Here is a 10495-nt window from a genome sequence, read left to right as displayed (position 1 = left end):
CAACACCATTGACACTTCAGATGAAGCAAGAAAAGTTCAGTGTTTGTTGCTTTTTGGGGAATTTGCACAATTTAAAGCAGATATCAGTGGAATGTTTTTGTTAATATAAGTCCTAAATAGTCCTATTTTCCGTCAGCAATCACTTACATGAAGTATTTCAGCCTAAACACGAGTCTCTCCGTCACTCTGCTCTGCTGTAACCCGAGGAGAAAATTTTCCTTGTGGGATACAAGTGTTATCCAATGAGGAGAGAGAACGGCATGAAGGGCTGTGTGTGCAGCCAAGGGATGCGCGTGAATGTGGTGACGTAGCACGAGGACCAATTGATGCCTGACAAGGGCGGGGGCTGCTAACTCATGGTGCGTTCAAAGAAACTCGTACTTTGTGTTTTTCCTTCCTGTGAAGTCATACCAGTTCGATCTGGTACGAGTTCACGGGTCGGAAGTTACGAGTGGCCGTTATAGGGAACTTTCACAGACAACAGGATGGTAAAAACACGAGCTACGGGTTACCTGGAACGCTACCAAGTCGTAGTTGTGACTTGAAGCTGTAACTTACGGTTTCAAAAGCCTGCCTTGAACGCAGCATTAGCCGAAACGGCCGTGAAGCTGATATCTGCTTTAACTATAATATCAACTATTTTGAACAGTAATTTGTCTTTGCATGCGTCACCATGTGTTGAAAGCTGTGAGAGGAAATGACGTGGCACACACTCTGGATGTACAGTTATCCTTTATTTTTCTTTAGGAGGCAACTCATGAGAACATTATTTACAATTCTGGGCTGGCGACGGGTTCGTTCAGTTTGGTTTTTTTGTATTTTCCACCTGCTGGGATCTGAAATTAAAAGTCTCAGCTCCGTGACCTGGTCTCTCTGACATGTCGCGACTTTTTTTTAAATTTTTTCCTTCAACAAAAGTTACACAAATTTACTCTTTCGAAAAAACGATTTGAACTTCACCTAAATAAATGAAATAATGGATCTGTGGAGGGAAAAACAATCACTAGAGTAATGAAACTAGAGCTTTTTTTAGTTATTTTGGTATAAGAGCGGAGGGGCGGAGAAGCTCTGAACACCATCACTGCTGTTCAATAATAATAATAACAATCCCCACTGTGTATTAAAATTCACTTTACAAAAAGCTCTTCATCCTTATTAAGTGTTTTCGTTGGAAGAGGCCACCGTCTGCTATCTGATTTTATTTTATTTCTTTTTCGTAACGTCTCACCACGTTCAGGATTAAACAGCGATCAGGTGTTGGTTGAAGCGCTCGAAGCCTAATTTTTTTTTATTTTTTTTATTTTTTTTTAAATATCTTAAAGTGATTCTCAGGTTCGATCGTTGAGCGTTGAAGCGCCGCAGAAAAGACGGCGGCGGCGAGCGACATTCGACCCGGCGACGGACAGAGGACGAAAGGTCTGGGATGTGAAATAGAGAGAGAAGAGAGAAGAGGAGGAGAGGAAGGGAGGAAGAGGGCGATACAGAAAACAGAGGGAAGGGGAGGGGGGCGGAGACAGGCAGTGATGTCATGATGATATATAATCAGGCTTTATTTACTGGAGTCTCTGAAATTTTAAAATCAAACATCTGGTCTCTTTGTTGTTGTTGTAATTGTTGTTGTTGTTGTTGTTGTTGTAGCTCCATGCGTCCGTCTGTCCGTCCGTCCTTCAGTCCGTCCCTTTGTCTCTTAAGTCCGTCCTTCCTAACTCCTCCGCCCCTCAGTCCTCCAGCGCCAGTGTGTTCAGCTCCTCGTCGAGTTCCTCCAGGTCTTCGCCCGTGAACAGGTTCTCGTCAACCGGTACCTCCTCCTCCTCCTCCTCTTCCTCCTCGTCTTCGTCCTCTTCTCCTCCTGCCTCCCCCTCGCCCTCCCCTACTCCTACTCCGTCCTCGTCCCCTCCCCCCTCTGCTCCCGAAAGCCCGTTGGCTTCGCCGCCGCCGCCACACGCTCCGTTCAGCTGCTCCTCTGTAAAAGAAAGCGGGAAAAGAAAAAGAAGTTTTAGTGTTGTGTTGATATCGTTGAAATCAGGGTTCCTACAACTTAAGCCAAGTTAAATTTAAGACTTTTTAAGACATTTTTAAAGCCACTTGAAATGAAATTTAAGACCGACTTCATAATAAACACAAATGCAGAAAAAAGAAAAAAAAACACCACATCAATTACATAGGGTTAGGGACAATTTTACCCACTTTCCTATGTGATCCAAGGTAAGTGACTGCTACATGAACATTGGATTGTGTCTCTTTCCAGCTGTCCTTTCAAAATAAATGCATAAAAAGTCCGGAAAAAAACCCCCACTGACTCGGGAGCTGGTGGCGGTGAGAAATTTAGCGTTGACGGCCGCCACTAACTTCTCTATGTCGGAATGTTACGAATTATTTTGAGATTCGAGGCTAATTACAACCATAAAATACCACATACCATGTGTTAACATTTTTAAGACTTTTGAAAAATTGATTTAAGACATTTTAATGCCAATCAAGGCCTTGTTTTTTAAGACTTTTTAAGGATCCGTAAGAACCCTGGAAATTAGCGTTTTTTTCTTTCTTTCTTTCTTTCTTCCTCTCACCGTCCGTCGGTTCCCTCTTCTTCCTGGAGGCGAAGCGGTCCATGGCTGCTACGGTGATGCCCGTGTTGTCGACCTCTTGTGGAACAAAGCGGGAAAAGTCTATGTCGTGGATCTCCGTGGGGTCAATCTGTGATTTAAAAAAAAAAAGAAGAGGAAAAGATCATTTAGACGATTTATTTAAAATGTGGCATCGATTTTCCAACCTCCTACCAGCGATAAACACAAAAATTAAATTCCCATGTAGCAAAATATTCACACCCTTCCCTCCATAGGAAAAATATACACTTAATCACTTTATATACTTATATTTTTGATTTCTTGCATCATTTTAGAGTCAAGACCTGCCATTTGTTTTCTATTTAGTTCATTATAATCAAATATTTAATAGCATTATGTACAAACAGAAAGTGAACTTGTTTTGCTAATGAAGCAGCCTGCTCCTTTAATTCATGATAAAAATGATTTTTTTTAAAATAATGTAACAAATGTATAATTAGCAGCAACAGGTTCTTCTCAGTAGCCAACAGAACTTCATTTCCCCAAAATAAAAACCTGTTTACATATTAATATTTAACTACTAGAAATTAATCAAGGAACAGAGATCCCAAACTGTGTTTAATTAAGAGATGTGAATAAAAAACAAATCACTGTTTTCTTGTTCCTTAACAAGTGGGCGACAGGTGCAGGTAATTAACAGGCTGATTGATCGTTAACAGTGTGTGAAGACGAGCAGCTGCAGGAAAAACAGTGAGGAAGCTGAGTTATGGTTCCTGACTGAAGCTCTGACGTCTCGACTGTTAAAGAGTTAAACTCATGTGACTCACTCCTCGACGCCTTTAATTAGACGTTAATGCATTAAAGCAGTGACATCATCTGTTTTGGTGTCGGAACGAACAGGAAGCTTTTTTTATGATCCACTCTGTGAGATAACAACATGGAGATGTTTCTCTGCGTTTTGAACCGAGGTCACTAATAAGTGGAGCCTGTGACCTTTGGGTTAATAACATTATACATTAAAAACCTTTAATTCATTTTATAAAAAATGAGCAATTTATGTTGTTCCAGGCCGACAAAACATTTATCACTGACTGGAAAAGAAACGATTCTTCTGTTTATTACTTTATTAGTATGATATTTGTTATGTTACTCAATTATTCTTATTTATAATCTGTTATTATTATTATTAGAGTAATTATTATTCTATTGTATTTGTCTGTGTGAATGTGTGACTGTATGAGGGAATATGTATTTGTGAATTCATGGACATGCTCTGATTAATTTCAATAAATAAACTGTTCAAACTAATAAAATGTATAAACAGTGTTTATATTTCAACCAGCAACACTTTGCTGGTTCTTACAGCACTGGTCACATGACACTAATCGGCCAATCACAGCAACTCAAATCAGTAAGCGAGACGCACGGGACACATCTGAGAAAATACGTGGAGAAGTGAGACATCAGATGTGAAAAAGAAAAAAAAGGAAAAGTCGAGCTTCACTTAATTTTTCCAAAATGGAATAAAAAGTGGATCCAAATTGGTTTGGAGGAGGAGGAGGAAGTCATTTGCATAATTTCATTGATAATCTCGCCCTCTAACACGAACAGTTTCCTCTGATGTTCTGTCAATAGAGTCAGACTTGATAATCATCGACCTGGAGGAGGAAGAGGAGACTCCACTCTCACATCGATCACAGATTAATGAATTAATGTATTAACATATTTACCATCTCCTCCTCGTCTTCGCCTTCGTCGCTCTCGTATCGAGTGTCGGCAGCTTCAGCGTCGTCGTCGTCCACCAGCTCCGGACGGAACTCGAACACCTCACGCCCGCTCACCTGCATCACACACACACAGATTTAATTAAACCCTGTGTAACGGATGTGCACGCACGAACAGTGGCCGCTGCTACAAACACAAACAGGAACTTACAACTAGCGACTTCCCAGCCTTGAAGTCGGCCTTCTTCTTCTCCATCTCCTCCTTCGCCTTGTCAATCTGTTCATCAACAACAGCAAACCGTTAATACACTTTTCTGCAACTTCACACACTACTAGTAATAGTCAAACTAAATCAAAACACACCCAGGATAATAATGCGATAATAAACATTATAAACATGTTTCCAACCTTCTCCTGCCGTTTCCTCTTCTTCCAAGCCAGGAAAGTCTCCAGGGTGATCCGGGTCACGTTAACACCCAGAGCCGCTCGCTGCAGGAGGGAGACACACGGGAAAAATCTGTCACACTTCATCACTAACTTACTAGACTTGCTTTTATGTGATGTCATCCTCTTCCTTCTATCTTCTATTCTATCTCAGTTTTACTCAGATGCTCTTAGTTTTACTTTACACCTTCTGTTTTTAACTCTTTTATCCCACCTTTTCTTATCTTATTGTATCTAAGCTCTTTTTTATCATGTATACCCCCTCTTCATTTATTTTATCTAATGAACTGCATCCTGCATTTTAATTTCCTGGTCTCAATTTGTTGTTAGGTTCTTGTGTTGCTTGGCTGGTCCATCTCCTATGGTTTTATGGCATTTGTGACTTGTCTCTTATGTTTGTTTTGTCAAGCGCTTTGTAAACATGTGTTTTTAAAGGCGCTATATAAATAAAGTTATTATTATTCTTTTTATTATAGCCATGTTGGACGTCCTCACTTTTCGTACGATCTGAAGTCATTTGGTTCAGTATCTCAATACCTGATTGACATCCAAGACCAGTTTATGAGTTTGTTGGTCCAAATCTGCTTTATTGTATTTATCCTACAAAGTCCTTTGTAACTGTTTTTTTGGTGAGATAAGAAGGTGAAACAGCATCAAAGTTCACTCGCAAGATGCTCATGAAAACAACATTTTTACTAGAAGCTAAACACTAAACACGTCCTTTCACTAACTGACTACGGAAGCCCTTAGCGGCCAAACATTTACACATTTTATTTCCTCCGATTTTCCCCAAGATAACGACACCATGAATCTGAGATCAGGAAACAACAGCGTGAACAGGAGAATATTGTTCGGACCATTGCACGTTTCTTCAATCAGGGATCTTCAATCTCCAGCACAGCTTTAATTAATTATGTCGTAAGGATCTCAGATAATTATCCTGTTATCTCAGTAAAAGAGGAAATAAAAATAAAAACTCTGAATCCATCCATCCCTCCCTCCATCCTCACCTCGTTTTCTATCAGCTCCTCCAACGAAATCTTCTCCTCCTCCTTCTCCTCCTTCTTCTTGTCCTTCTTCAGCACGAAGCCCGGCGGCAGGGCGTGTCGGTACATGCAGACGTCGCCCCCCACTGGACACACCCAGAACCAGCCGTACTTATTATTCTCTATGGCCTCCAGGAAGTGCTTGCACACCTAAAGGACGACACAAACACAGCAGAGAGAAGATGATGAAAAACACACGGCACGAGTCAAAGTTGTTATTTCCTTCATGGGTCCGTATGGTTGAAGCCAAACAACCATGACATCACTGATGCATTGGATCAACTGGATTGGTTCCTGCTACCCACTTTTAATAATTTAGGCTATTTTAAAGGTTTTTATCCTATTTGTTGTACTAATTATAAGGGATTGTTGTTGATAGTGTATATTTTTGTATTTTGACTTTGACTATTTTGATTGTCTTGTGATTTAAAGTTGTTTGTCTTTAAACGGACCCCAGAAAGAATAGTCCTCACCAAGGTGACGACTAATGGGGATCTACAGTATGTATAAATAAACAAATAAGCACAGGTTAAAGTGGGGTTTCGCTTTTTATCTTCTCAAAAAAAACACTTACAATTTGTGTTTTGGCCGTAGCAGCTTTCTTCTTCTCAGCTTCTCCGTGTTTTTTGTTGACGACCTCCTCCAGCTTCTTCTCGTCCCAGTTGTCCATTGTGTCTAAACAGAAAACAATTGATTAAAAAACATTTTCTGATAAGTGTTTTTTTTTATCAGATGTATCAATTTGAGATGATTATATCAAACATTACACACATGAAAAGTCATGTTGTGACTTAGCACCAACCTTTCTCCAGTTCTTCGTCTCTTTCATCCACGTAGACGCTTCTCTTCTCACACTTCCTCTCCATCGACAAGTCGTGGCTGAACTTGCACTTGTCGCCTTTGGTGCACTGGCCCTGCTTGAAGAACGCACACAGCACCGACTTTGGGTCGACTCCTGCAGGAAAGAGAGGAGTTTTCATGTTTAATAATAAGATACTGACCACTCACAAGAACAAAATGCACATGTTTGGAAGGATGATTGAAATGAGGAGCAACTAAACTAAAATGAAAGATTAAGTAATGTTAACGGTCGATCGTCACCTTTGCTGACTTTCTGTGCAGCGACGACAGGTTTAAACAGCTCGTTGAGTTCGTCCAGCTCTTTCTTTTTGTCGCCCTTCTTGCCGGTCTTATCCGCATCAGTCTGCGCCGTCACCAAGCAAACAAAACAAGTTCTTATACACAGGTTTAAACAGCAGACACTTTCAGAAAGAGAGGACAGGGTAAATACTGATAGACATCAGTGTGTGTGTGTGCGTGTGTGTGTGTCTGACCTTTGCACTCTGTTGTCCATATTTCACTTGATGAGTGACGTTCTTGATGAATTTCTGCTGTTTTGCCCCTTTCTTGTTCTTCAAGCCAAATGTCTTGTCCTATAGGAAAAAACAAAACAAACATCAATATCATTATCGATACCCCCAAAGCAAACAGCTCCAACCTCCAAAAAACAAACTTCTGCACTTCATCACAAATCAACATCCCATAGAAGTCAAGGGAAAACCCGCTCTATATAAGAAGTGAAGTGAAATCTGTTGATCTATAAGTGTGTTAGACACTTTTCTTTGATCACATTACCACCTACATGTGAACAGTGGTTATTAGATGATTTTAAGACAAACTAGAATTAAATTTGAGCCATACAAAGTTTAGACATTTTTCTCTGCACAATGAGAGAAAGAAGAAACATCCCTCATATCATACTGCTGTAATATGGCAACTCTAAGACAGATTTCTATACAAAAAATACTGACTAAATGTATTGTTTCTAAATAAATATAAACTTAATGTGATAAAATGATATCCTGAATTTGAATTTGCAGATGAATGTGGTTGTTAAAAGTTGGAGGACATGGCTGGCATTTAATGTACTGACATGTTTCAGTCTATTTTATCTGTAGTGCTCAGTGTCAGTCTGAGGCTCCATTAGTTTCTAGTGAAGATGTAAAACGGCTAACTAATACGTCTTCAGGAAACACATTCATGTGTTTTAAATTAAGTTTTTAAAAGACTGGAGAATGGGATGTCAGGCTTTGAAAACAGAGACAATACTACTTTTTTTAAACGTGATTTAGAGTCATGTTTTCCCTACATATCTTTTTAAGTGTTATCACTAGAGTCTAGTGGACCTGCTCTCTATCTCCCTGCCTATTGTTCAGTTACAAAGAGGATGAGAGATATTTTTTCCTTCAGATCTTCAGCAACAAACAAACATTTTTTCAGCTATTAAGAAGTTTATTTTTTAGTTTAAATGTATTTTAGCCTCTTCTATTTATTCTTATTTATGTTTTTGTAATGTTAAGGGTTGCAATGCAACTAAGAATTTCACTGCATGGTTTTTAACATCTGTGTAAATCACAATAAACATTTTGAAAGAGCCTGACAAAAAGGATGCGACAATGGCAGTGATTAGAAGTTTATTTTACAGGTACTTTTACTTATAACTATTTCAAATCATGGATATTCAAGTTTAAAAGTTGCTAACTTTTACAGCTGTGTCAATCCCAACCCTGAGGTCTGCTGCTGCTCCAGGCCGGGCTAAAACACAGGCCCACGCCACCACCACCGCCGCCCCTTATACTCCTGGTTTTAAACAGGAAATGATCGCGTTACTTTGACTAAAACACCACAAATACACCCTGTTAACGTTTCTAATCAATATCCGTGGACTTTAAAGGACATAAATAAACGCATAGATGAGTAAACTCAGAGGACTTTCCCCCGGCGGCCCGGCCCTGTTAGCTGCTCGGCCTCTCCTGACAGCTGACTTCATATGACTTTATAGTGACTATGGATCTCGCTAGGAGGCTAATCAATAATTCAAAATGACTACAGAACAATTAGTTTACGCTGACAACTACCCGGTGTCAAGTGTAACTTCGTAGGTCACTTGTTAGCACTTGTGTTACCCTCGGTTAGCACTGAGCTACTGCGTTAGCTTTACCGGCTAAGTTAAGGCTACAACCGACATGCTAACTCGTGTAATTTCTCTCACTCTTTACCTCAATTATCTTTTCCTTTTTCTTCTCTTGAGTTTTTTTATTTCCCGCGGCCGGGGCGGGTTTCTTCGGAGGCATGTTGTTGGCTCGGGTTAAGCTGTGTACAAGTCGCGTGTAGGTAGTTAGCTGTGTGGTATTTATTTTAACGTGGACGTCGGCGGCTCCACATTCACCCCCAGTTGTTGCTAACACGGCACAGCAACGGTCGGCGGCGCCGCGCGTAGAACGCCACATGTGAGTTGTTGATGTCCTGTGGCGTCATCACGCACCACAAGATGCATGATGGGTAATGTCGTTCTTTAGAGAAACGACTTTATCCAGGCAATACAAACTAAACTAAGTAAGATTAAAGTAAGAGTTTAACCAAGTACAAATAATAAAGACGTAATCTATCTGTACAGACTTAAAACAACAAAAACAAACATAATAATAATGTACAACAAGTTTACAAAAAGATAAATTGAAACAAAATATGAATAAAACAATCAACTTTTCATCAATAAAACAGGCCTGACAGTTATTTACATTCAAAAATCAAGCAGAAATGAAATCTTTCATGACAGTAACATTGAAAACAATGGATTAATCAGTAAAATTGGATATTTAAAATGGGATAGAATAGAATAGTACTTTATTAAAGCAGAAGTAAGCTGAATATTTGTGTTAATATAAGTCTTAAATAGTTAGCCTATATCTTCCGACAGCAATCACTTCACAGAGTGTTTGGTCTGAAACAAGGGTCTGTCAGTCACTCTGCTCTGCTGTAAGCCGAGGAGAAAACTTTATCCTGCAACCTTTATCCAATGAGGAGAGAGAACGGCATAAAGGGGCGGTCCTCTCTGTGTGTGCAGCCAAGGGATGCGCGTGAATGTGGTGACGTAGGGATGAGGGCGGGGTCTGCTAACTCCATCGGCGGACAAGAAGTTAGCCAAAACGACCGGATCACTTACTTGTGCTTTAATCTTTTGCAGGAGATTATTTTGTCACAGCAGCTCCAATAGAATAGAATAGATAATACTATATGATAATTAGGAGAATAAAATAATATCAAGGAAATTATGAGTAGACAATACATATTTACAGTAATTCAGTTACTGCAGGATGAACAATTGTGAGATGTAATATACAAGTGCAGGTGTGCAACTCTGCATTTTAAAATGTCATAAAACAAAATAAAAGTTGGTAAAATAGTCAAAATATGGAATAAAAACAATGGTAGGGGGACAACAAAAACATACTAATTAGAGAAAATCTATAGTTTTGAGACCAGGTAGTTCTCAGAGATGCTGGCGACTTGACTGCAAAAGGCCAGGCACCTTAAGTCCTGGGGTGGGACTCGGGGACAGCCAGAGGAGCCCTGCCCGAGGACATGAGTCTGAGCTCTGGCTTGAAAAGGACTCGGAGCAATAACTGAGCAATATAACTGTGAAGAGGAACCATGAAGTTATCAGTAAAATGTTTAAATTCCACTATAAAGCACTAAAGAGAGGCTAAAATGGGCAATCACTGGTGAATTAAGACATTAGGTTGTTACTTTCATTTATTCATTCACCAATATTTAAATCCCTATATATTTATTTATGCATATCATAATTTTCTTTTACGAAAAATAAATCCATTATTTATCAGAACAATTCATGAGAGGCCTTGCCTGGCATAAA

The 10495-nt window shown here is 39.6% G+C and overlaps 1 protein-coding gene across 1 annotated transcript; it reads right to left on the bottom strand.

Annotated features, from left to right (window-relative positions):
- Positions 1 to 1566: 1566 nt before the first annotated feature.
- zc3h15 (zinc finger CCCH-type containing 15) lies at positions 1567 to 9039 on the bottom strand. Its single transcript, XM_083988206.1, has 11 exons — positions 8838 to 9039; positions 7113 to 7211; positions 6880 to 6982; positions 6581 to 6733; positions 6353 to 6453; positions 5743 to 5928; positions 4697 to 4777; positions 4500 to 4565; positions 4295 to 4405; positions 2568 to 2694; positions 1567 to 1963 (listed from the first exon to the last, which is right to left on the bottom strand). Exons 1-11 carry the CDS (start codon positions 8910 to 8912, stop codon positions 1719 to 1721), a joined length of 1347 nt encoding a protein of 448 aa, XP_083844332.1. The 5' UTR covers positions 8913 to 9039; the 3' UTR covers positions 1567 to 1718.
- Positions 9040 to 10495: the final 1456 nt, after the last annotated feature.

The sequence above is a fragment of the Trachurus trachurus genome, assembly GCF_905171665.1.
Source record: "Trachurus trachurus genome assembly, chromosome: 15".
Classification (NCBI taxonomy): Eukaryota; Metazoa; Chordata; class Actinopteri; order Carangiformes; family Carangidae; genus Trachurus; species Trachurus trachurus.
This window is presented reverse-complemented; position numbering and strand designations above follow the sequence as displayed.

Coding starts and splice junctions, on each gene's coding strand:
- zc3h15 (XM_083988206.1), bottom strand. CDS start 8,912: ATGCCTCCGAAGAAACCCGCCCCGGCCGCGGGAAATAAAAAAACTCAA. Junction 2,695..4,294: donor GCGAAGACGAGGAGGAGATG/GTAAATATGTTA, acceptor TTTAAATCACAG/ATTGACCCCACGGAGATCCA. Junction 1,964..2,567: donor GAAGAGGGAACCGACGGACG/GTGAGAGGAAGA, acceptor TTTCTTTTACAG/AGGAGCAGCTGAACGGAGCG.